Here is a 27,569-nt window from a genome sequence, read left to right as displayed (position 1 = left end):
TGATATAAAAAACTGAATGACTAGTAATTTGCTACTAAATTCTGAAAAAACAGAGATTCTAATTATTGGACAAAAAAACACTTGATGGCTGCTCTGTTAAGTCTTCGTCGTCGGTTAGGAACCTGGGTGTGCTCTTTGATCCCAATCTTTCATTTGAAAGTCACGTGTCTAGTATCTGTTAAATCGCATTTTTCCACCTTAAAAATATATCTAAATTACGCCATATGCTCTCATTGACAAATGCAAAACAATTAGTTCATGCGTTCATGACCTCAAGGCTAGATTATTGTAATGCTCTACTGGGTGGTTGCCCTGCACGCTTAACAAACAAACTACAGCTAGTTCAAAACGCAGCAGCTCGAGTTCTTACCAGAACCAGGAAGTATGACCATATTAGCCCCGTTCTGTCAACACTGCATTGGCTGCCTATTAAACATTGTATACATTTAAAAATATAGCTGATTACTTACAAAGCACTAAATGGTTTAGCTCCGCAGTACTTGAGCGAGCTCTTAACGCATTATAGCCCTTCATGTCTATTGCGATCTCAAAATTTCGGCCAGTTAATAATACCTAGAATATCAAAATCGACTGCTTGCGCTAGATCCTTTTCCTATTTAGCTCCAAAACTTTGGAACAGTCTTCCTACCATTGTCCGGGAAGCAGACACACTCTGTCAGTTCAAAGCTAGATTAAAGACACATCTCTTTCACCTAGCATTCACATAACTCATTATAGACTTCTATAATTCAATGTTAGGCTGCATAGATTAGGTCAGCCGGAACTGGGAACACTTCCCATAAATGCTTATGTACTCGTTACATCATAAGAAGAATGGCATTTACTCTGATTTTAGTGTCTTTGTTTATCCCAAGGTTTTTCCGCAGCCTGCCGGATCCAGGCCGTATCCAGATCTGACGAAGGACCTTCGCCTGGACCCGATGACAACGCAGTGCTGAAGTGTCAACTAGTCTCTCCCTATGGAGGATCCCTTTACCACTCTACAGATAAAGCGTTGTCGGGATAATTTCGCGTAGTATCTACCCCGAAGTGATAAAATTCTGTATCAAACTTTTAAGGCCAGACAAGTAGTTTAAGGCTTGGTTTGTAGGGAATTACAAACCTGCGCACATATATTAAAAAGCGCATAACTATAGAATTAATTCTTAATGCGCACGTGAGCGCCATCAACATTTCATACAGGTTTGCGTTTAAAGTCTGTGTAGAGAGAACGATGTCGTCTTAGCGGTCTCTAATTTAATAACTAATGATCGTTGTGACGGAAGTGAATCAATCAAAACTAACTTTAGCTGGAAAATATCTTTTCAAGAACCGCTATAAAGCCAAAACAATCTCTGTTACCTTAAATTATCCGTTTATTACTGTAAAGCGCTTTGAAACAATCTACATTGTTAAAAGCGCTATATAAATGAAGATGACTTGACTTGACTTACTCAGTAAAAAACAATCTCCCAGAACGATCTCCACAGGTTTCAAGCGTAGGGCTACTGTGTGTCCCAGATATGCAGTACTGCTTGCACGGCCCATGCGTTTTGGCTGTACAACAAACATGTGGCCATAAATGTATTTTGATGATGTTGCAGTGATAAAAAAGGTTATTAGCGCATACTGTCTGTTTTTAAACAAAATGCTTGCATACAGACCCTTTGCTTTAAGCCTTTGCCCCAGGACAGGTGAACGTTTTTGCCTAACTATGTCTGAGCAGGCCCCCCCTAAAAAAAAAGAAGAAAATAAAATACATTTGCCAGTGTTTCAGCAAATTATCACGTCCTCTATTGAGATGTTTTAATGTAACGAGTCACACTCGCTCATTAACTTTACATGCGAGCATGTACCTGCAGAGGCCTTGGCGTTTGCATTGGTGATGAACATAAGGCCAACGCGGTCCAACACATCAGCATTATTTTTGCCTCCTCCTCTTCCACAACCCAAGTCACTTCGCTCAATATGTTGTAGCACCTGCAACAATGAGAAACAAAACATAGCCTATCATCACTCATTTTTATCATCACCTCAATTTTTAGTTTGTGTCTTTAAAAGCACAAAAAAAATCGTACAAAGCTGACCAAATAGGCCATCTTTTTGAACAAGTCTGCTGTTTTACCTTTTTTAGAGGGTCTTTGTCGTTAGATTTTAGGTCGTACAAGGCTGTATCTACAGCAGAAAAAGCCACAAGTGACTCCTCTCTAGTTTTAGTTGACACTCTTATTTCGAGTTTATCTTTGGGTTTATACTGCGAGTTGAGAGTTGATATGTCCACCTGAAATATATTCAAATGAGGTCATGATTTCACTATTCATAAATAACATAAAACACATCACAACTTTTGATGACAGAGAAAAAGTCATTACATTTAAATTGTTAACACATTTAGCCTTCACATCAATCCACGCAGAGTCTGCCACCAGCTCCGCTTTTTCCTCCCCATGCAGGACGTAGTACACCAGTAGCCGAGCAGACGGCACCATGTCAGGGGTGATCTTAATGTTAAGGCTCTGACTCTTTTCACTGGCACGCTTAACTGTGGCAAACTGCACAACTTTTCCTCTGGAAATGATCTTTAAAAAAATGATTCTGTCATAGATGGTTCACTGGAATACTTATAATGCATTAAGATGGATACCATTTAAAACACTTAAAATTATATTGAAATGTATAATGTTACAGTCTCTGGCAAAAGTTTGGGAACATTATTTTTTTATATTTTTGAACAAAGCCTCTTATGCTTACCAAGGCTGCATTTATTTAATAAAAAAAACAGTAAAACCAGTAACATTGGGAAATATAAATGTGATGCAAAGTTGAATTTTCAGCATCATTACTCCAGTCTTCAGTGTCACATGATCCTTTAGAAATCATGCTGATTTGCTGCAAGAAACGTATGTTATTATGATTATTATTATCATTAATGTTGGAAACCATGTTTTTTTTGCTTAACATTTTGTGGAAACCATGATACCATTCAAAGATTTTTTGTTAAGAATAAAAAAGAAAGAGAAATGAATACTTGTATTAATCAAGGATGCACTAAATAGATCAAAAGTGACAGTGAAGACATTTACAAAAGATTTCTATTTAATAAATGCTTGAATAAAGTTAATAAATAAATGTAATAATGCAAATAAATGCTTTTCATTGAACTTTCTATTCATCAAAGAATCCTGAAAGTATTTCTGAAGGATCATGTGACACTGAAGACTGCAATGATGTAATGATGCTGAAAATTCAGCTTTGCCATCACGGGAATAATTTACATTAAAATATATTAAAATTATAAAACAGTTATTTTTAATTTTTAATAATATTACAACAGTATTACTGTTTTTACTGTATTTTTTATTAAATAAATGCAGTCTTGTTATAATAGACTTTTTCAAAAACATAAAATATTTAAATTTCTCCAATCAATTTATATATATATATAACCTCAAGAGGAGAGATGCATTGTACCATATTATTATTATTATTATTATTTTACCTGGTAGCTGAAAGTCTTCAGAGAAAGGTAGTCACGATAATGAAAGTAAACATCGATGTTAATGTACCGTCCAACTTCAACTAACGAGGATCCAGGATGTAAATCGATGTACAGGTAACGATGGTTGACAGAAATATATGATTCAGCCTTTAGTTTAAGTGGAGTCTGACTCCAACGTGGATCTTCTGTCTCAAACTGAAATGAGTACAATATGAATGTGCATTTAGCATGTATATCATATTATAATGCTAAATAAATAATTCAATGATTAAACAGTTGTCTCTGTCATTTGAACCTACTCTTGGTCACAGTTTTACTCACAGTGAATTCAGCTTCTTTCACTTTACCAGGTATATTACAGATGAAGTAAGCAATTCCATCTTCCCGACTCATCACTGTCATTGTATCCTGGTGTCCTAAAAATTTGAAGTCCTCCAGTTCATTGTCAGCTGTAGTTATTGTTGCCCTTATCTTGACTGACACACCTTTCACTGGTTTACCCAAAGGATCCTTCACCAAGACCTATGGGTCCCCAAAATATTCGGATGGATGAAACATATATATATATGCCTGTTCAAATACCATAAATTTACTTGAGGATACATGTTTCTTACTCTCATAGCGTATGGTAGACCCGGTTTGATGAAAGGAGGGGTTGCGCTCAGACTCAGGGTAAACGGAGTTTCTACAAATTTTACACTTGAGAACTCTGCCTCCTGGGAGATACCACCTGACAATGAAGAGGTGTCAAACTTGTTTGCTTGATATTTTGATTGAGGATAATGCACTCCTGTTTCGGTGAAACTAACCAGACCTACCAGTTTTCTCTTGCAGAAAAACTGTCACACGAAGAAAGCTGTTTTCTTTCATATCACTCAGACGTTTAGGCCCATTGGGCATGGATGACAAAGCTAACTTGATGTTTAAGTTGACTTCTTCCTTTCCATTTGTCAGCTACAAAAGCAAAAAAACAAAACAAATATACCCTCTGCAATTAATCATTAAATTATGTTTAGTTGACTGGAACACTGACTTTACCGTATATCTTCTATATGTTTCTGGTATCATGACGGTTTCTTCTGGAGAACTGTATCCAAACATCAAAAACATATCGGCCAAACTAACTGGAGTTCCATGGACATACCTGTCAGAACAAATGTACACATATTTAAACATTTATGTGCAAATATATGAATTGAAGCAAATTAACTGGATATACAATAGTAACATTTTAAAAGTTTGGGGTTGGTAATATTTTTTTATGTTTCCGAAAGACTCTTATGCTCACCAAGGTTGTATTTATATGATCAAAAATACAGTAAAACATTAATATTGTGAAATATTACTACTATATTTGAATGTGTTTTAAAATGTGATGTATTCCTGCGATGGCAAATCTGAATTTTCAACATATTTTACAGTCTTCAGTCTCACAGGATCCATCAGAATAATAATCTTTCAATAATACTCTGCATTGCCTCCCTCGGGAGTGCCAGCGTTGCCCGAGTCGGATCCAGAGCTGGCGGCCCGCCGCCCTCCCCCGAGCACACAAGGCTGGATGATTGGTCCTTGGGGTCACCAGGCACCATCCCCAGTGCCTTTCTTCCCGGAGCTGCATCAGGAGGTCACCAGGTCACCAGGCTCCAAGGCGCATGCCATGGCCATCCTTCAAGTCCATCAGGAGAAGGTGCTCAGGGACATGCACAAGGGGAGGGCTGACCCGGAACTCATGAAAGAGTTGCGCACTGCCACCGAACTCGCTCTACCGGCGACGAAGGTCACTCCACAATCCCTGGGTCCAGGAACGACATTTATGGCTCAACCTGGCTGATATGAGGTAGGCTGAGAGACATCTCGTTTTCTCAACTCCCCCATATACCTGGCTGCGTTCTTCGGCGGTGCGGTCGATGACTTCACTCAACAGTCCTTGGTCGCCCAGAAACAGACTGAGGAGATAAAGCATATCCTGCCCCGACAGCCAGCTGCTGCCTCCACCCAGCTGTCGGTGCAGCCCCCTCAATCTACTTCCTGCCGAGGCTGCCCTCCTGCGACTCGCCGTTCTCCTCCCTGCTTCCAGGGAGTCCGCTATATTATGGTAGGTGGCAATGCCCCAGTCATTCGAGATGAGGTCCGAGCCAAGATGAGGTCCCGGTTCTACAGCCCCTACTTCATTGTACCCAAGAAGAGCAGTGGGTTACATCCAATCCTAGACTTGCACGTCTTGAACCGCAGCTCGCCCGTCTGGGCCTTCGGGTCAACTGGGAAAAGAGCAAGCTCTCCCCCGTGCAGAGGATCTCTTTTCTCTATATGGAAATCGACTAGGTCGCCATGTGCGCACAGCTTACTAGCAAGTCAATTCGAAGGCAAAAGTGCGGTCCCACTGAAGTTATTTTAGAGGCTCCTGGGGCATATGGCATCCGCAGCGGTAGTCACGCCACTTGGACTGCTTCATATAAGACCGCTTCAGCACTGGCTTCGCGATCAAGTCCCGAGATGGGCATGGCAACAGGGCACGTTCTGAGTGCTAGTCACTCGGGCCTGCCGTCAAACCTTCACGCCGTGGTCGAACCTCTCTTTTCTATGGGCCGGAGTGCCCTTAGACCGAGTTTCAAGGCATGTTGTTGTGTCAACAGATGGGGTGCCATGTGCAATGGGCAGGACCCCAGCTCCTGGACAGGACCCCAGCTCCTATGGAATGTCAATTGCCTCGAGTTGCTGGCCGTATGTCTAGCTCCGTTTTCGGACATTGCTGGAGGGCAAGCGCGTACTGGTCTGTTCAGACAACATGGCAACAGTGGTGTACATCAACCATCAGGGTGGTCTGCGTTCTCGCCATCTCCTCTTATGGAGTCAGAAGCATCTGAGGTCGCTTCATGCCATTCACATCCCGGGAGAGCTGAATCGTGCAGCTGACGAGCTCTCACGACTTCGGCCATATCCCGGGGAATGGAGACTCCATCCCCAGACGGTTCAGCTGATCAGTTCGGCGACGCACAGGTAGATCTGTTTGCCTCCCCAGACACTTCCCACTGTCGCTGGTTTTACTCCAGAGGGGACCCTCAGCTCAGATGCACTAGCGCACAGCTGGCATCGGGGCCTCTACAAGCATGCGTTTACCCCAGTGAGCCTTCTTGCACAGGTCCTGTGCAAGATCAGGGAGGACGAGGAACAGCTCCTTTTGGTTGCGCCTCATTGGCCAGCCCCTCCCTGGCCAATCCCTCTGAGGAAGGACCTCCTTTGGCACCCGCGTCCCGATATCTGGAACCTGCACGTGTGGGTCCTGGACGGGACATGGAAGGTTTGAGTACCCTACCACCTCAGGTGGTGGCTACCATCACTTTAGCTAGAGCCTTGTCCACGAGACACGCCTACGCTCTGAAGTGGAACCTCTTCATCACCTGGTGTTCTTCTCACCGAGAAGATCCCAGAAAATGCCCGATCAGGTCTGTGCTCTCCTTCTTCCAATTAGGGTTGGAATGAAGGCTGTCTCCTTCCACCCTGAAGGTTTATGTGGCTGCGATCTCTGCGCACCACAACCTTGTGGAGTCTAAGACGGTGGGACAGCACAACCTGGTCATCAGGTTCCTTAGGGGGGCCAGGAGGTTAAATCATCCCCGCCCCTCTCATATACACTCTTGGGACCTCACAGTGGTTCTATCTGCACTGCAGAGAGCTCCCTTCGAGCCATTGCACTCAGTTGAGACACCGCTCCTGGTTGCTTTGGCCTCCATCAAGAGGGTAGGTGAACTGCAGGCATTTTCGGTTGAAGAAGCGTGCCTGGAATTCGGGCTGGCCAACTCTTACATCATATTGAGACCCCAGCCTGGATATGTGCCCAAGGTTCCCATCACTCCTTTCAGGGATCAGGTAGTGAACCTGCATGCGCTGCCCTCGGAAGAGGCAGACCCAGCCTTGGCACTGCTCTGTCCAGTACGCTCCCTTCGTGCTTATGTAGACAGAACGCGGTGTTTCAGGACCTCAGACCAGCTCTTTGTCTGTTATGGTGGGAAGCTGAAGGGAAAGGCTCTCTCCAAGCAGAGGTTGTCTCACTGGATAGTGGACGCCATTGTCTTGGCTTACCAGGCGCAGGGCCTGCCATGCCCCCTAGGGGTGAAGGCACACTCCACCAGGAGTGTGGCTTCCTCCTGGGCTCTAGCACATTTCGCCTTGCTAACAGACATCTGTAGAGCTGCAGGCCGGGCGACACCTAACACTTTCGCAAGATTCAACAATCTCCATGAAGAGCCAGTGTCCTCTCGCTTGCTGCGCCTCATCGCTTGCTGCGCCATTCCACTTCACGGACTGGATACGTGCGCTATTTTACTCAGATGAATTCTCCATAGACCTCCTGCACTGTCGATGCCATAACCAGAGTGCATGCCCGGTTGGTCAGCCCTCGCGATCGGTTAGGTGCCTCCTCGGCAAGACCCCTTTTGTCATCTCGAGGTTGAAATATTCCACCCTGCAGGCTGGATACCTCTGAGTTCTCCATATGTATCGCATACTCGGGTAATATATGTATATTAAGTCCTCCCTGCGGGTAGGCACGGTCACATATTCCATTTTGGAATATGCTACCCAGTGTACCTTGGTATTCTTGCGTTAGCCTGGCCCTTCATTTATGCTAGCCCCACAACAAGGAGCTGGGGCTTGCGCAGGACACTGGAAGACAGCCGCATTGGCGAGATTAAATTGGGACCCCCATTTGGGGCCACGTATGTAACCCTGAAGGAGGGAGCGGAGACGTTACGTCTGCATGCCACTGTCGCTGTATCACTGAAACGGCCGGGGCGCATTAGTCTCGGCTCTTCAGCAGGTAACATAATGCAAGATTGCACTCGTGGCTCCTTTTATATCCATGGGTGGGGCGGAGTTCGCGGTGCAAATTCCGCAGACCCATGGTATTTTCATACCATTGGCTCGTTTCCTAATACTCGAAGGTGATAGGGCTCTCTAGCGAAACCCCCATTTCGTCAGTCACTTACGTAACGTATCCGTTCATCCGCTTCAATTTAATGCAGAGACCAGAGACAGAGGGTTACATATGTAACCGAGATCATTTGCTGCGCAAGAAACATCTTTTGTTATTATCAGTATTCAAAACAGTTGTGCTGCTTAATATTTTTGTGTTAAAGGAGATATATTCTTTGATTAACAGAAAGTTCAAAAGAACACTACTTATTTGAAATATTAATTTATTGTAACAATGCAAAACAGTCTTTACTATCACTTTTGATCAATGTAATGCATCCTTGCTAAACAAAAGTATAAATTTATTTTAAAAACTAAATAAATAAAAATAAAAACTAGCAATATAAAAACAATACTGAACCTAAACTTTTAAACAGTAATGTATGTATGTGAAATAAAAAAGGAAAAACATACTTGGCTGAAATCTTCAGCTGGAAAGACTCAAAGTTCTCTTCGCTGATATAGTTGGATTCAGGCTCTATGTGGATTGAAATACTGGGCAGCACTGAGAAACATACCTTGATTTCAGATTGCATGAACTCTACATGTCTACATAACACCTGAAATGTTGGTCTTACCGTATTCTTTGACCTCAAACTCAGCAGTGGCAGTTGTTTTAAAAGTGTCGGCATAGGTGGCCTCAATTTTCCATAATCCATAACTGATGAGATTTGCGTTGTGAATAAAAAAATGATGCAGATTGAAAAAAAAAAAAAAAAAAAAACAGAACATAAAAACTATCGTTTTGAAAAGACTGCATGGAGGCTTCTTATAATTATCTTTACCAATAAAACTTCCTTCCGACAAACATCACCTGGTTGATGATTTTTTTTTTTTACAGTACAGTGCCACAGTACAGAGCAGTATAATACAGTCCAGTTAGCTATTCAGCAGAATATCACTATTATTCCAAATAATAATTTAAACATCAGATAATTTAAACATACAGCCTAATTATAATAGACTGTAATGAATTGGTCTTACGTCGGCTTTAAAGGTATTTTGAATGGTGGAAGAAGGGGTTTTGCTCCAATGATGTCTTCCATATCAATAATCTCTACCTTGATACCATCAGGGTCCTAAAATTAATTTAAAACATTAACAAGGTTCACACAGAAAAAAAAAAATTAATGCGAAGCAGGGGAGAGTGGGGATAGTTGCAACACTTTTTGGATTTCCTTGTGTTTCTCAGAAACTGCTTGTATTTGGAAAGCCAAAATATGTCAGCTACCCACCCACACTGCTAGAACATGTACATAATACATGTACAATTTATATTTGAATAGATAAAGTCAAATGTTGCAAAGTCAAATGACAGTTGCAACAGTTTGCAGGGGCAGTTGCAACATTCAATAAAATGTAATAAAGTCATTCTTTAACAGACAGGATTTTCACTGAGTTAAATTGACTGTAAAGACAATAACTAGTCTAGTACTTGTAAAAGGAAAATACAACCACTTTTAAGTAACAACCAGGTTGTGGTAAATTATTACAATACATTTGAACTAAATAATTTTCTTAAATCAAAATCAACACAGAATTGTAATAATACTTCTTTGAAAGCATACAGGACTGTGTGTGTTTAAGTGAATATTATTATATATTATTGCAAGGTTATGTGGCAAATTGCGCAGTCTTTTCCCTCAGACCTCAGTGTCCTGCCTTCATGCTTCACTAACATCAGAAAAGAGGGACACCCCTATCTGTTGTGCATTTCATCTCTTGTGGGACATAGATCAAATGTGTGACTAGTCTGATTTTTTACTTAAAAACTGTTTACTTTAATAAAAAAGGAAATATACCTGACTATTAAATAACATTATAAATTTGTTATAGGCCTATTATGATGGTTTTACATCAATGTTGTGATAAGGGTTGCAACTGTCCCTATCTGACAGCCATAAAACTTGTTAGCTTGACACAATAGCTTTTTGACACAGATATGCCTTTTAGAAGCTAAGAAAACACTGATTAAAATGATTGATTGAATCACTGATTTAAAATGATTGATCACGCAAACAGACAGTAGCCTATGAAAAATATATGGGCCTACTTTTTAAACTTGAAATTAAAAAAGTGTGTAGGCTACATATTATACATAGGCCTATGTGTAATATGAATGACAATATAATATGAACTCTCTAGCTCAAGCCGTGTTGCAACCGTCCCCACTGTGAAGAGAGAAACTCACCACGAATGTAAGGGTGACGGTCCGTTTAGATTTCCTCAGCTCCTCGTTGAGGGAGTAAACACGCACTTGTACTAAGAAAGCAAATAGGTTCAAAATATGGTTTTGAGGTGATTGTCTCTTTCATTTACTCACACACTCACATACTCTAACACGCAAGAGAGATTCTTATCATACTGACCCTCTTGTTCGGGTGTGTAAAGCGGCTTGTCAGTCTGAATAAAGAGAAACCCATTGACAGGAGTAACTGGGATTTTTTCATATGCAGTGAAAGCAGAGGAAATCGCCTGGAGGTAGACATATCTGTCCGCGTTTGGGAAATCTATAGACATGATCTGGGAAAAAGAAAAGGGTATTTTCAGGGTAGAATATCATTCACTAAAAACATCCATCGCAACTTTCCATATTTTTTGGAAATGTGAATAACAACACCTTAGCCTAAGTGAAACATTTCAAACAAAAACTATCTTCTAAAGTCCTTTAACTTTGCAGTCTTACCCGTAAAGTAGCCGAAGCTTGATAGTAATTCGCGGCGTTGAGCGTCAGGGACTGAAATGCATATTCTTTATAACCTGGTGCCAATGAGTTCTTCAGGTAAAGATTTACTATAATTTCCTGGTCATAACCAAACAACTGCACCACAACATTTTCTGAAGCATCGAGACGCAGGGTTTTAGGTGCAGTTATTAGGTATCTGTAAAACAAGACAACATCGGCATTTCACTGGCAGATGCGAAAAACATAAGTTTAGCCTATAGCCTATAAAACACGAATGCCTATGTTCAGACAAAAATAAGGGATAACTCGCTCCCAATCTCACATAGCTATGCGTTTCTTGATCGTAGGGAGATTTCCATTTAGTTTGTGCTGCTTTTTGACAACACAGTCCACTACTGTCATGTAGAACATTTAATAGGCTATGTAAATTGTAACTTACGCATTTTCCTGAACAGTAATGCAGACGAAGAGATAAAGTATACAGAGCAAAAATAAGCGTGCCATTATAAACAGTTTGCTCCTTAAAGATAAAAAGAGGTCAGGCATTTGCTCGGGGTTTTTTTCCAGCCAAATCAATATCTGGTTACTTATCAGTTAGGCTACTTATTAGCAGAGGTGGAAAGTCCAGGTTCAGAAAGTAAAAGTCCTCCTCAGTATTTTGTTCCAATCACCTGGATTTGCTAATTAGCACAGTTTTTCAGCCAGGAGATAGAACTAATTAGTGAATTTTTCAAAATTAATCAAAAGTGCCCTTCTCAAAGATATATCAATGATAATATTGTGGTCAATAAAACAAAACGCATTTGCTTATAATTTACATGACAATGTGTACAAGACTAAAGTAGCCTAAATTCACGTTTATTTTTACGTTTCTGTCAGTCTGAGGTGTCGTTGCTACAACGCGTTGCTATGGGTTGCGTCACTTGCGTCAAGTTGTGCGTGTCGTGCTTCGGTCTTGACTGACGGTCTCCATTTTCGAGGCTCTAAAACTCCGGAGTAGTGTGTGGGCGGCCGGCAGGCATAATTAACCGTAGCAAAAGTTATGCGCTTTAAAATGAAAATGTATTAGTGTACACGTAGGTATCCCACACAGTCTGCTTGGGAACCGATGCTCTCGAGCGTCTTTCAGTGAGTATGGCTCGACGGCAGAAAAAAAGAAAGAAAAAAAAAACTTTTTTTGTATTACTATTATTATTTTTTATAATAAAAGGTTGTGTGTCGATTCAATTAAAAATCCACATAACACATATTTTAAAATATTACTTAATTCGCTGAAGCCTGTTTGTCATGCATAATACACCGACCAATCGTCATCTGGCACAAGAAGTTCAAATATCATTGGACGGTCATTTATAAATAAATCATTTGAAAATTACATGGACAGACGAATTTACATTGAAGTGATCTGAATCTCCGTCGTTGAACTAATGGATGTTAATTGACTACAAACCAGCACCAAAAGTAGCATTAATGGTAAGTATAGTATTCAAGTCACTTGAATTTAGGCCTAGTCTATATATTGATACACCGTTTACATTATGAAACTATCATAGTTTGTTAAATGTAGCCCAGGCCTACTGTAGGCCTATTATGTGAAGTGTAGGCTGCCTGACAACAACAAGCGAAATGGTTACTTTATTATTTTAACATTTTTGCACACACACATTACTTTTTTTTTTTTTTTAAAGAAGTCCCTAATGCGCTTTAAGCCTGCATTTATTTGATCAAAAATACAGATTTTTTTTTTAAATAATGGTTTTCTATTTTAATATACTTTAAAAATATAATTTATTTCTGTGATGCAAAGCACATATATATTTATATATATGCCCCTTTTTATATTTGAGCCCCTGCCCCTGAGGAACTCTCTGCACGTCCCTGCACTGTTCTGGTAGAAAAGTTTAACGATTGATTGTGCAATGCTCATATCGATGTAGAGTTTGCTCAGTGGAAGTTACAAGTAGAGGTAAACAATCTCTGTTTACTGCTTAAAAGGGATTTCATGGAGATATTTGCTTTTCAAGGGATTTTTTGTTATTGTGCAATTCTGGTAACATCTGGACATCAGTCTGACTCTTGACATTTGTCATTGATTCACTGAATCGGAGAAAAATATCCTCTGCACAAATTTGAATAGAAAACCAATGATGTTGAAGAGCGCTCACTGTTCTTTGAGAAAAACAGTGGAATAATAGATTTAACAATTTACATGTTTAGTTCTTCAACAAAAAGAAAAAAAAAATAAAAAAAAAGGTCACAGCCCTCCTGGAGATGGTAGCAAAATTAATCAATACAAAGTGACAGAAATATGGGATTATTTGTTAATTATTTATTGAGCATACAAGTGAATACCCAAATAATTTTATATAAGCAAACATAGTATACATAATATAATAGAACCAAGTTTTGTAATAATACTTTAAGCTTTACATACATACACAGATAAAGTGACTATTCCTGTTTTTGGAAGTAAATCTCCAAATCATATGTACATTCCTTTACATACTTCATATTGTTCATTCACAATAAACATGCTCTGATTGGACTGCAGTGACACAAATCGGTCACTAAGTGGTGCTTGATCCCAGTGGATCCATTATAGCGGCTAAAGCGAATGGGGTGATGGGGCTTTATCCTTAGTTGAATTGGACAAAACAATACTATTTGCATGCAAATATGAATAAAATATACACAGACTACCGATCAACATAAATGACAATGTCTGATCAGATATAATATGGCAGTTATCTGCCGGAACATATGCACTAGAGCCATCAGTGCGTGTAGTTCTGGCAATGGTAAGAATTCAACATGAACATACGAAACAGCCCTTCCATGGCCATTGTTTTCACTTCAGTGCTGTCAAGACTGAGTTCTACAGGCGTCGATCATCATATCTGACCACTTCTTCACCTTTAAGGAACTACAAAGCATCCACTAAAGGTGAGAGTACTCAGGGCCTGCTTGGCATAGACATACTTCTGCACTGAAGAACAGCCTGTGAGATTGCAAACATCTGAGATGCTTCATGCTATCTCATAGCACCATGGTAGGAATGTGATGCACCATGGAGACCGGGTGAGGAACCTGTGCCAGCTGAGGAGGTGGAGGTGGGGGCGAGTGGGTCTGCAGACCCACTACAGACCCTGTGTTGGTCGGCCGGTGCCTGGCGCTCTTTTGGTGCGCCCTCAGCCCTGCCAACTGGGAGTATGCGCTCTGGCAGACGTGGCACTTGTAGGGGCGCTCTCCCGTGTGGAGCCGCACATGGTTACGGAGAGTGGATGACTGGCTGAAGCGGCGGTTGCAGAAACGGCAGACGAAGGGCTTGTCCAATGTGTGTATGCGCATGTGGGAGCGCAGGTTACTGCGGGAGTTGAAGCCGCGGTGGCAGATGACGCAGCGCATGCGGCTGGCGGCGGCGAGAGAGGCAGCAGAGGCGGTGTCGCACAGGTGGAAATCATCTGTCGGGAGAGGATAGAGCTCGGTCAGAGGACAGAAGCTAAAAGGTCAGATACTTTAAAAAACAGATGCTAATGGAGTTTTAACTAAAGCTATTGTAGAGCTGTGATACAGATCAGTCTTCTTTTCTTAGACTGAAATTCACCCAAAGCCCTATAGCCACTGAATTACTCACCATTTTTAGTCTTAGTTTTCTGCTGTTCATCCTCTATGCCAGGGACTCCCGGGATACCCAGGAAGGTGTTGTGGGAATTCCCATACCACACAAGCAGTTCCTGGTCTGGGGGTATTGTCTGTTCATGGAAAAAAAATAGATATATTTATTTAAAACACATACATACACTTACAAAAACACTTATATATATGCACACACACACACACACACACACACACACACACACCTATTTAAATAAATTTCCACTTTTCCAAGTTGAATTACTTAAGAAAATCTAGTTGAAATTCTAAACACTCAAAGTCATGTTGAAATTATGAAAATGTAATTTGAGTTGGAATCTAAGATGGAAAAATATTGCACAGTGTACATCGACGTACGAAAATTATTATTATCAAATAATATTATTCAGTTCAAATTATGAAAAGTAAAACAAATATGTATAAAACGAACCTCTACTGCTTTGTAAAATATGCTGCTTCCGATCTGCACAACCTCCAGGTTCTGTTCTTGCTCATTGCGCGCGCATTTGATGTAAGTCATCCAGCTGCGATGATCCTCTTGACTGGCATCGATGAAATAGCGCACCGTGCCATCTTCATTGAAAACCTGAGAACAACAAAAAACGCTTGCCATCAATCTCTGACTTGGGATCATATTTTAGAATAAAAAAAAATAAAAAAAACCGCGCCCATGCATGTGACACCTGTTGAACGCTGCTTACCTCCCACATGAGATTGTTGTTCTTGAAGAGATCCACATGCTCGGGTGAAATGACCCTGCCTGTGAACGGTCCCATCTCGGTGCCAGCTTTTATCCAGGTTTTGGAGAAGATGCCAAGTCCTTCTCCAGGGATCGAGCTCTGCGCAATGATGACTTCACTTGGCAGCACTAAACTGGAGAGTTTCTGGACCTCTGAAGATAGAAAGCGGCAAATAAAGTAGGAAGTTAATTAGGAACATTTAGAATAGATAACTAATAAAAACCAGGAAACATAAAAAAAAAATAAAAAAAAAATTGAAATGCAATGACGCAATCTATTTGCAAGTTCATATAGCAAAATAAAAAATAATTTGAAAAAATATGGGTTATAGAGTAAATTTAGTAGCCTACAAAATCCTTTTTTTATATTCTTATTTTTTTTATAATTATATTTATATTCTTAGTTTAAAAAAAAATCGTTTGTATTGTAAAACTATATTAGGCTATAGGCCAATATAAAGGAATGCGCAATCAGACTTCAAATGCGGCTCTCAGGCGAGACTCAAATAAATGTCAAACACGTATTTACGTCTAAGAATTCAGCCATTTTCTACGCTTTAAATGTGACGAGGCTATATATTCATAGGCAAGAAACAACTTATTCCGTATTCATTATCCTTTCAGAAACTTTGTAGCACTAAATGTGCGCTGAAAGAAACGAGAACCTTCTTTAAACGGCCCAGGAATTTCTGACAAAACGGAGAAAAGGAGATTAGCTGCTTGACATGGTGTGAATAGCGGTAGAATCAGCTTTCACGGCATATTAACAGCGGGACGGAAAACTTTAAATGCGCCTGAGAGGAGAGAAAAGTGTCAAAGCGGGGGTGTGGAGAGACTGTCCCGAGCTGATGAATGACGGGCTTTTCTCTGTCTAACGTCCTGGCTTCACTGGCAACATTCTCAGGTCAAGCACAACGTTCCCCTCATGATTTTAATAGCCTTATTTAAATAAGTTTCAATTTGCCAGTAAGTGACTTGTGAGTAACGTGACATTAAGTAACGATTTTATGATATAGCTAAATGCATTTAGAAAAAAAATGAATTCCCTTATGTTCTAGCTACTTCAAACCACGTGCGAATAATTTAATGACTTTCAAGGGGTTGAAGGAATTGTAAACTTTCAATTCAGTCTCGCGAAACCCAAATTGTCTTGAGGCGAACGTAACTCTCATAGCTATAGACGTTTTAAACCAAACAGTAAAATTATTATTTCCTTGAAATATGCAAATAATTTATAGTAAAGTAACACAAAATGACAGCACTTATATTTAGCCGGTATACGTCCCAGAACATAAGCATCTTAAGTTGGATAGGCAGGTGAGCTTGACTTCTGTTCTCAAGCGTCTATTTCATATGACTTTTAAGACTTAACTTTTGTTGTTATTATAATGTTTGAAAATGCCTTTGAAATGTATACTGTAAAAAATAGTAAATACTTTAAAGACCCTCCATTTCACGTCCTGGAATGCGCCAGACTGATATCATGTATTTTTACCTGCGCAGTGCGCACTGTGATGCACTTGCACTGTTTAATTCAATTAGTTCCCCCCATTTAATAGTCATAAGCCATCAAATTAAGCATGTGTGTCTTTTCCATTATTATGAAATAGACATCTCTTTTTTCTTTGTTATGCCTATTTCAAGCACGTTAAAGTATCATTAATTGTATTTGAAATATGACAGCTATAAAACTTCACATAAGATCTAGTTTGCAATAAAAATAAAATGTTTGCTTTACAACAAAATACTCTAGGCTATAGTATGACGGATCCATAATCCACGAATAAAGTGAGATGTTGCGGACTCACCTCCGGAGAATGACTGCGCCAGGACCTCGGCGGTGAAGGCTGTTTTGGGGCTGACAGTGCTGGTCTTCTCCTCGAACAGGTGTTCCCCCAGCACGTTCCTCCAGCGGCCGTACAGGAAACTGTGCAGGATGTCTGAAGTGATGATGTCGGACAGGGCCAGAGACTGCTGCTTAAATCCAGCCTTCAGAACCAGAGCATCTGCAGGCAACACTGAACCCATCATGAGCCAAATGCGAAACCCTTAACTAATAATCCCTGCGATTAAAAAAAAAACGAAAACACCCCCCTTGCTGTTCAAATTTAGACCGAGTGTCTATGTTATAAAAGGCGAATGTAATCGATGAATCGGAGGCCGATGAAATGTGAATATGCTCTCTTCTTGCTAAGTGTCGAGAGAATATGTTTCGTCTTTCCAAGGTCCCGGTGGGCTTTATATGCGTCAGGTCTGACCCACGGTAATTAGTTATTAATGACCCTCCCCTTGTGTTCTTTAGACTTGTTCAACCAGAGAAAAAAAAAAACGCCACACTCTTTATTGAGTGGCTACTCCTTAGGGGGTGGGGAAAGAAGTGGGAGCGATGTGTGTGTGTGTGTGTGTGTTGATGTTCAGGATCCAACAACCGCGTTTTGGCTAAAATAACAAGCCCGGTCTCAGCACTGTGAGCTCCGCTCCAGCTGTTTGCTTCTGAGAGATGAACATGAGATGAGATGAACACTTTTGGCATGGAAAACCTAAAAGCAAACTTGACTCTCAGCATCACGACAGGGTCCCAGGTTAAAATAAGTTAGCTGAATTTTCTCGTTAGAGAAACTGACAATATCAAGTTATATCAGTCTTTTAAATTGCGATTTAACTTATAGGCTAAAACAAGACACCGAGAACAAAGGCATTAAAACAACTAGTGGCTTTTGTCTCTTATTTGCCCGCTATATTTTCTTTCTGAGTGACTGAATTGAAAAAAAGTGTTTTCTTACTTTTGTGCCACAGCATTCATCATTAGATCAATAATTCTATTAAATATATATGCATACATATTATAGTCATAAATATTAATTCATTACTAATTTATTTAAAAAATAACAATTTGAAATGAACGTGTAATTTCCCATCTAAAATGCACATTTAGCTGAACAACACAAGCACAAACATCGCGTTTCTGTTCTTCTCTATTAATATTAAATGTACAGAACTCTGTAATCATATCGAAATTACATTCGCATAAACCAACTGAATAGTTTTTAATGATGTGCTTTGGAGTACGAAAATATGCAAAGCCGTCTGGGTCAAGTATATCTTTTATTCAATCTTTTTCAGGCCGAAGTAATTTAATATTCATGGATGTTAATTTAAAGTCTTTTAGTATTGTGTGAGGTGTATATGAGCTTTTTTTTCCTGAATAGCCTCTTGCCTTTCCCCCTCTTTCTCCAGGGTTGATGGACTGAGACAAAATGGGCAGTTTCCCCCCTTTCCAACAGGGAGGACATCTTTATTCCTTCCCCGGCTTGCGGGTTTCCTATTCAGCTCTCTTCAAAATAATGCCGGCTGAATGAAAAGTGCTGCAAATCAATCTTTCATGGTGTTTTTGAGGGCAATTTGACATCCATGCACTCTTCTTTTCTTTGAGATAAGTACAAGGGGAAAATCTGGACAAGGATGGGGTCTGGCGAGTGGGGAACTTCCAAAGAGAGATGCGAGGAGAGCGCTGAGGAGAATATAGGTGAGTGATAGGGCAAGAAAAAAGATTAGGACTCAACAGCTGCTTTTGGGGGATAACCCCCCCTCCTGGCTTTTCTTTTTCTTCAGGGGTTTCACCCTCCCTGCTGAATTGGATTTGCACAAGTACAGATTGATTTGTTTTTATTGCACTATTATTGGTTTCAAAAATAAGGGCAAACTTAACCTGCATGGGGTGAGAGATGCAGTCTTTTTCCCCCTCATTATAGAAAGACTGGGATGTTACAATTAATATCGGAGAAAAAAGTTCACAGAAGTATAGAGATACGTATTTTAAATTGAGGCAAATTAAGAGAGATAAATGATGTAATCGAGTGATACAATTCAACAAGGCTGATCTTAAGTCAAGGATTTTTTAAACAATATTATCGTGTCAATAAATATGGCTGATATAACGTGCAATGACACTGGCAGGCGATTTGAACTTTCTGTTGCATGTATCGATTATTGATTTGAGGGTTCCGACTGTATGGTGATCAACATGCATTTTTTAGATGTCGATTTGGGACAGTCTCCTCTTGATGTTAAGCTTCAATTGTGAAGAAAAAAGCGAATATTCCTTAGATTGAAAAAAACCCTAAAAAAACCCATATATGTAACTGACTAATGTAATAATAAAAAAAACCTGCGTTTCAAGTGGCGACAGACCTTGTAGAGCATGCAATGATAATTAATAGACGGCAAATCCGTATTCCATGAAATAATCACATGCAAAAGACGGCGTGGAAATAATTGTGATTTCAATAACAGGGTGATAAAGAAACTTGCTGCAGCGCGTAATGCCTTTTGCATTCATGGCCTTCGTCTGTCCCGCGCGTCTCGGTTGCACAAAGCTGCAAGCTGTTCCGCGGTGCTTTTATCACAACAGAAAGGAGACAAAAATCCCACAATAATGGAGATTTGCAAATGTTTTTCTATTGATTTGACTCAATGAACACTGGATTTTTAGGGCTAGGAAAAAGAGAGGACTTGGGCTAGAAAGCTGAATTGGGAGTGTGGAGGAGAGAAATGGTTTTTATATGGCTGGATAAAATTTAATTAGCGTAGTACAGCCCTTGAAGGACAATAGAGGACTCAATATGTACCCAATCTGAATCTCATTGGGGATCCAGACCGCAGAAAGTCAAAAGAATTGGAGAGAGAAAAGCAAGCTTTGAGAAAGGGAAGGAGCGAGGCAGACGGCAGGTGACTGGCACGCGTAAAAACAAGAGGGACACTTTTGGCACACGGCTGATTATTTGAAAGAGAGAGAAGACAAAACAAAAATAGAGGTTTCTTCAGGTTTGGCCCACTTAGACCAGCTGAGACTAAGGAGTGAATAGAGCACAGAGACCAGAGGGGGACTGGAGAGCAAACAGAAAACGCGAAAAAGCCGAGTCACATCACACAAGTGCTTATGGGAATGTACCCAAATGGTGGAAGAAAACCGTGGCCAAGAGCAGACAGCAATATCACGCGAGTATTATGCATATTCATCGTCTGTGTTCGTACAGTGCAAATCAAAGCTCTTATTGAGCAATGGATATTGCAGGAGCACGTGCGCAATTTTCATGGAGATATTTAAGGGACCAAAGCATCTGGCTCGCTGCCGCTAATGTGGATTGACACTTGGATGAAGAGTAAAATGTTTGTGTTTTATCTAAGACATTATTAAACGCCTGTTTTGAGTCCAGAAACGTGGTGTAGCCTAATCATGCTGCTGGTCTTTTGGTCACCGAAATGGCTTCATATTTCACGAGTAACTAAATTACTTTAGAGAGTAAAATATGGATTATCTGTTACACGGTCGCATAAAAATGTATAGACAAATTGACAAGTAAAGAAAAAAAGGAAAACAATTGATTGCATAAATTAATCGAGAGTGCGCTGCCAATATTTTTCTTACCTTTTAGTTGAAGTTGACATTATGTTGTAGACTAGTGCAGGTTTTAGAATGACTCAATTAGTCGTTTGGTGTTAAAATAATTAGGAATTAACTAAGTACTACTCAACACCATTATTCCCAGACGTTAATGTAATCCTAATAGACACCATTTGAATATATAATATCCAATTTTTAAATAAATAGATATTTAAATATTATAATTAATACAGTTGGCTAAACACTAAAAAAAAATAAAAAAAATCACTAAGCACTAAAACTACAACATGGGAGGCAGATTTCATGCTGGGTAACAGAGTTCCGCAGCTTACAGACAGATGGCAGAAATGCTACTTTTTTAATAAATATTATTATATAGTGAAATAAGAATATTATTATTATTAATTATTACAGTAAAATATTGCCAGGTGAGCAGAAGAAACCTTAAGCTCTGCTTTGTGTCTTATGATTTCTTGACCTAAAGATCACTCTTTAGTTGTAAACTGTATATGTATAAATTAATCTTTTACAGAGAATAATTACAGAGAATAAATTCTTAAATTTTTTCACAGAGCCGGCACACTGGAAATGAAAACAGATAAGGCTGGTTTAATAGCTTTCAACTAATTAACACTGGCAAAATAATTAACAAAGCTTTCCATGGTATTTTGTTTTCCATTCATAATACACTGTACCTGCATAGCTCCATTGATCAGCCAATCAGCACGCTCTGAATGCTCACAGACAGTTGTGCTGTTAATGATAGCAGTCTCTTTCAGCTTCAGTAATTGTATTATTTGTTGATTATTGATTATTCTATAAAGTGGAATGAGTGCTGTATAGGGGCATTTGCCCTGGTATTATCTTTTCTCTAAAGTAGATTACAAAATATAAACAATCAATAAAGTGAGGATTCTTCTGAGTACATTTTAAAAGCTCATTGATAATGAAAATAAAGCATGGAATGATCTAAAAAGGAGCAGAATTTGAAAACAGCTGCTGCCAGAGTCAGTGGGAGATAGAGACAGGTCTCCCGGTGTGTGAGACCACAATATGGACCAACAGCGGATTTGGCAAATCAGTGTGACACAGTTCATAGTAAGAGGGATCCCAGGAGCAAACATATAACCATTGTTATAAGAGAAACAAACCTGTTGAAGATGAAAAATCAAAATGTAGAAAAAAGCAGGAAAAGCTATACCATAAAGTAGGATTTTATTTTGGATTAACTTGATTATCAGTCATATAATTCCTTACGTAGCTCTGCAAAATTTAAGATATAAATACTAACGTATTTAAAACTGAATTATGACTATGAGACTCCAGAACAATTACCCATTGTTTTTCTTTTTATAAAAGCTTAAATTGTTAATGTCACCAAAACATTAAGACAATTCTGTTTATGGCAATTATCCATTCACTTCTGATGAATTAATTGCTGTTAATACAGCACAACTTTAATTTAATGTTAATTTGAATAGTTTTAAAAGAGGATAGTCCACCCAAAACTTTAAATTCTGTTATCATTTACTCACCATCATGTTGTTCCAAACCTGTATGACTCACTTTCACCTGCTGAACACAATATAAGATATTTTGAAGAATGCTGGAGCCATTTTTAGTGGCCATTGACTTCCTTACGTCCCACAAAAGAAAGTAATTCATTCAGGTCAGGTATGGGATGACAAAATAATGACCGAATTTTCATTTTTGGGTCAACTATCCCTTTAATAAATATCCACTTAACAGCTGAATGGTGGGTAAGAAAGGGGTCCCAAACATTAATAATAAACATTGAGCCCCCCGTACTTCACAATTCAAAGGGACCCATTTGATACAATGTACATCAACCTGTTACAGTTACAAAACTCAAGGTGAGAGTACAAGGATAAGCAGCAGTATAGACCGAACACATCCGAAACATGTAGATGTGATGGCAATAAAACACGACCCACATCATTCATGCAGATAAGTGATGGCAACAGCAGGCAAATTTCCTTTGAGAGATAAGTGCATTAAAAGAGAAGGTAAATGCTTGTAAAAAGTAAATATGGCTTTAACTGATGCCTGCATTTACATAATTCACCTATCATTTTGCAAAAAGGTAGAAAAAGACATACCCCTCTTGGGCATTGTAGTCATTAGAGTGATCTTGACATTTCACTGGGAAAAATGTCACTGCATCAAACGATCTCAAAACAAAAGACCTCTTAGTCCACACAATAGTCCACTTACAGCTTTTCCTAAAGTTTTTTTATTTTCACCCAGCACACGTCAAGTTTGTGACTAATGCATTTTAGAATTAAGACTGAATGTGGTAGATAGAGGTCTATTATGGTCAGAGAGAGAGAAAAAAAAAGTAAAAGCAAAAACCTTTTCTCCCACTAGAGCCTAAATTTTTAATCAGTGGTTATCTATCTAAAGGTCAGAGAAATAAATGCAGGCTCATCAGTATTTACCCTTCCACTTAAGAAGATATTTCCTGAAATAATCCATCTGCTTTTATTACAGTGTGGCACCACTCTCCCTACTCTCACAATTCAATTAAGGGACACCTTCTGGGTCATTACCCAATAATTACTCATTTGCTACTGATGCCAAATGTGCTTTTGGCAATGGGCTCTGTGTGTCTATTACTGCAGAGCGTGTACAGTACAGCTGCCCCGGCAATTCCCATGCTGACACCCTCATAACACGGCCTTTCACTCAGCTTCCTGTCTCAAACTTTTCAAATGGCTACTTAGCGCTCAGGACATCAATTTTAAGTTGTTGTCATCTGATGTGTAATTACTGGTAAAGACTTGATGGCTGACATCATCGTCAGTCTGACCACAGATGTAGAAGGAGATGCATTGCACACAATAGGCTAGTAGGCACTAAGCTAGGTTTGATACATGCTTGCTTGTAGCTACAAAATTAAACATATTAAACAAATATGAAAAAGACTAAAAAAGGGGTTTTTCACAGCATATATTAATTATTTTAGGTTGCCCAAATATATTTTATCAGTGTGACCTTTTTCTAAAAAAAATTATTCTTTCTAAAAAAAAATGTTTTTGTTTCAATTTGTGTTTCAAACCAAATTCAAAAACCATATACTTTTTGGTTTTGATTTCACTTCATTTTCACTTTAAAAAAAGTATTTTATCATAATGTTAAAATACTTCTTCTTCTTTTCAGATTTATTATGCAGAGACATAGGCCTATATAAGCCATTCAAAGTTTAATCCCCCTAAACAGTGTGAACACTATGGCACAATGAATTCATTGCATTGTTTGGGCATCCTGAGCTGGGGTGCATTTCCCAAAAGCATTATTACCAACATAGTTTTATTTTTAGTTTGGTGTTTCCTTAAACCAGATCCAATGATCATTTGCAGTAGTGTAAAGTTGTGTGGTTGAAACTACAGCCATGTGACAGAAGCTTATGTTCTTGCTACTTTCCGAAGTCCTGTCTGCTAAACATACAGAAAAAAATATATATAAATAATAGTAGTCAAAGTACTAATATAATATAATTAGATTTACTAATAGGATTTTCTTTTGCCGATATAATACTGATTTTAACAAAAGACTATTCACCGATACCGATATAACTTTTGTAATTAAAATAGATTAATGTTTTATTTGATCATGTTTTATTAGCAAAGTTTAAAAACGCTTGCATTAAGGTAGCCTATACTAGCTAGTTTATTTCTGGATCATCAACTTATCTTCATTAAACATGGATTGGATCCATTTAACACTCAACAGTCCAACATGAATATTACAACAGAACAAAGCTGCATAATAAACAGTGCTTGTCAGGAAGGTCTAACAGTAGTTTCCAGGTACACAAATTGAACAAAGTAATCAAATGTAAGATAACACTGCTGTATAAATGAAATATATATTAATCCTTATTAAAGTTACAAAAGTTGTTTAGTCAAGAGCAGTGAGGGATTTAGTTGTCTTTTGTTGTTTGATTAACATTAAAACACAGACAGCAGGAATATTATGGTGCTGTCACTTTGAGAGCTGTACGGATCCAATACACTAATACATAGTACATGTGGTTTATGTTCCCTTAAGCTATAACCAACTGTGTTTAATAGGATACTCGCCAAGATGGATTTTGGTACAATTTTATGTGAATTTGTCCGTTCAAGCGCAAGAAGAAGCGAAAGAGAACTCAATTCAGTTTAAGCGCTGTCTGAGACAAGGCTTTCTGAGTGTGGGCACACAAAACTTCTCACACAGCAATTGAGTTCTCTTTCAGATCTTCTTGCGCTTGAATATTTAAATTGGCAAGGCTTAAAAACACGTGAAAAGGATAAACTTTTCTGACGATGCAGCACTGGCCCACTGAGTGTCATTCATGCTAGCATCGGAGAGTCGCATTGTCGAGCCCTGCTATACTTTGAACAGGTTTTGTTTTGTTCTGGCAAGCATTTAATTATTTAATTATATTTATATTATGCAACTCAGTGCCTTCATGCAATTAATCAAAGATCGTACAGTGGTGTTTAAGCAGTGAGCTACGTAATTGTACTGTAAATGGAGAGAGGAGTGATCAGGGAAACCTATTTTAAATAATCATTATTTTTCACAATTACATTTGAAAAATTACACACTTCAGCTTTACGTCTTTTTATATAATGTTTTAAAAAAATGTCAATTTCCAAATCCAAATTAATTTGGAACATAAGTTTGAACCTTAACTGCAAAAATAGTTACCCATGTTCATTCTAAAAAGTGTCTCCAGGGCATCCTCTTGGCATTCATTGGCATGTATTGCTTCATTCTACAAATTGCTGCCGGTTGTTATGCAAAGGTGAATATAAAAAGAGCGTTGAGTGCTCCTGTTCCAACACGGCCTGATAAAAGGCCTGTGACTCCTCTCGACATTTTCCACTAACATCCATGAAAATCAGAGACAAAAACAGACAGTGGTCCCAGCCTGGAGGAGAAAGAGCATTTCAGGAACACCAGCAGCGTATACCACCCCCATCACGACCTATGTGCGGGGGTTGCATTTCAACAACAAGCAAAACAGAACTGATTCAGCAGGGGTTATAAAGGGAAAAATCCAGGAGCGACCCCCCACCCCCTTTTTTAGCTTGGCAGATTGTGCGTATTCATGAATCGGTTTCCCCTTTCTGCAAAAAGTCCCTCAAAGACCAGACAGCACCCTCTTTAACGGGCCAGGCTCGAAAAGAGTCGGCCAGAGATGTCCGAACATCAATTACATGTTTGTTCACTTTTGGGTGACACACAGTTGACCCGGGGTGAACTTAATCTGAAAAGGCTGTAAAAAAAGCCTCCTCCTCCTGTTGGCCTTCTCCCAGTGCCAATAGACTACCCTCGGGCCATTAACCCATTGTCAACCAAATGCAACTTCTGCATTAATGAAGCCATTATGAGGTCTACAGTCAGAGAATGAGAGAAATAAAGACACCGACTATTCAATTCATAGAGTGGGCCTTGGCAAGAGGACATAATAAGAGACTCTCAATGAAGCAGGTTAGGGGTGCCACAAGAGAAGCGAGGCTGGGCGGACAGCTGCGTAAAGGAATGTCAAATGGATAAGTCGCAAAATCTGTCCGTTCACGAGGATACGGCTATGTGCGAAAGCGATCCGTTTTAAGGATTTGGCAGACGCTTTTATGCAAAAGTGTATTTTAGCAGTTCATGACTTCCCTGGGAATCGAACCCACGACCATTAGCACAATACGCTACCAGTTGAGCTACAGGAACAAAAGAAAGCTTCATTATGCGTTTCTCATGACAACAATGAAAATTATCTATAAAAAAAAAAAAGTCCTCTTGACTCCACTTTGAGGACTTTGCAGGATCTCCCGTGCGAAACTAGAGCGCCCGAGTGGCACGGCAGTCTGACGAGGGCGGGTCCAGCATGGCGCTGGCTGCGTGCGGTATCGTAAAGACATTAATCACCTCCGCTAAAAGATCCGCTGACAGCGCCCAGACCGGCTGACTTCCAGCCATATTGGCCTGTTTCTTATGTTAATGCAAGGATGGGGCCCTCTAAAACCAGGTCTATTTGTCCTATTCACTTCCACACAGAAGGCACTTGACATTTCTATTGCTCGCCTTTTTTCCTTAACTATCATAGTTCGAGCTGCTGCCCATCCATCCATCCCTGCCCTCCAACACAAACACGGCCACCACCGCTCATTGCACACTCACTGCGACCAACGGCCCGTCCCTAAATGGTCAATGACTTTTAAATAGCAGGCAATAGAGTGTACGTGAATGGCAAATCAGCTAATTTGACTCTGTCATTCACTCATTCGAGTCCATCGCCTTGAAAACGGCTTTCATTTAAAGCCTGAAGCAATCTTCCAGATGATTGAGGGCTGTTATTATCAACCTCAAACAATTAATGTCACATTACTTTACATGCATTATCCCCTTCATTAAGCACTTTACGTAGGGAGCAAATGGTACTTTTAAAAGCCATATATACATGAGCGAAGAGAAAGAGAATGAAAGTCAGAGAGAGAGAAAGAGAGTGGGAGAGGGCGAAAGAGACAAAGAGACACACACACACACACACACACACACACACACACACACACACACACACACACACACACACACACACACACACACACAC

At 39.6% G+C, this 27,569-nt stretch overlaps 2 protein-coding genes across 2 annotated transcripts in view; both read right to left on the bottom strand.

The window, feature by feature from the left end:
• Positions 1-11,761, bottom strand: part of c5 (complement component 5) — a 31,649-nt gene extending 19,888 nt beyond the window's left edge. Inside the window, exons 1-17 of the mRNA XM_079607342.1 lie at positions 11,596-11,761; positions 11,157-11,352; positions 10,840-10,993; positions 10,662-10,732; positions 9,455-9,549; positions 9,049-9,131; positions 8,885-8,975; positions 4,538-4,643; positions 4,318-4,453; positions 4,114-4,229; positions 3,821-4,021; positions 3,500-3,694; positions 2,373-2,579; positions 2,126-2,281; positions 1,857-1,980; positions 1,665-1,733; positions 1,455-1,557 (exon numbers count right to left, since the gene is read on the bottom strand). Of these exons, the coding sequence (XP_079463468.1) occupies positions 1,455-1,557; positions 1,665-1,733; positions 1,857-1,980; positions 2,126-2,281; positions 2,373-2,579; positions 3,500-3,694; positions 3,821-4,021; positions 4,114-4,229; positions 4,318-4,453; positions 4,538-4,643; positions 8,885-8,975; positions 9,049-9,131; positions 9,455-9,549; positions 10,662-10,732; positions 10,840-10,993; positions 11,157-11,352; positions 11,596-11,702 (2,210 nt within the window). The 5' untranslated portion in view covers positions 11,703-11,761. The remainder of the gene's footprint in view (positions 1-1,454; positions 1,558-1,664; positions 1,734-1,856; positions 1,981-2,125; positions 2,282-2,372; positions 2,580-3,499; positions 3,695-3,820; positions 4,022-4,113; positions 4,230-4,317; positions 4,454-4,537; positions 4,644-8,884; positions 8,976-9,048; positions 9,132-9,454; positions 9,550-10,661; positions 10,733-10,839; positions 10,994-11,156; positions 11,353-11,595) is intronic.
• A 1,718-nt stretch (positions 11,762-13,479) lies between these two features.
• Positions 13,480-22,265, bottom strand: prdm12b (PR domain containing 12b). Its single transcript, XM_079607055.1, has 5 exons — positions 17,358-22,265; positions 15,512-15,702; positions 15,241-15,396; positions 14,791-14,908; positions 13,480-14,617 (listed from the first exon to the last, which is right to left on the bottom strand). Exons 1-5 carry the CDS (start codon positions 17,578-17,580, stop codon positions 14,193-14,195), a joined length of 1,113 nt encoding a protein of 370 aa, XP_079463181.1. The 5' UTR covers positions 17,581-22,265; the 3' UTR covers positions 13,480-14,192.
• Positions 22,266-27,569: the final 5,304 nt, after the last annotated feature.

This window comes from Phoxinus phoxinus (genome assembly GCF_949152265.1).
Source record: "Phoxinus phoxinus genome assembly, chromosome: 3".
NCBI lineage: Eukaryota > Metazoa > Chordata > Actinopteri > Cypriniformes > Leuciscidae > Phoxinus > Phoxinus phoxinus.
The sequence above is the reverse complement of the archived record's forward strand: the minus strand, read 5'-3'. Positions and strand labels throughout refer to the sequence as shown.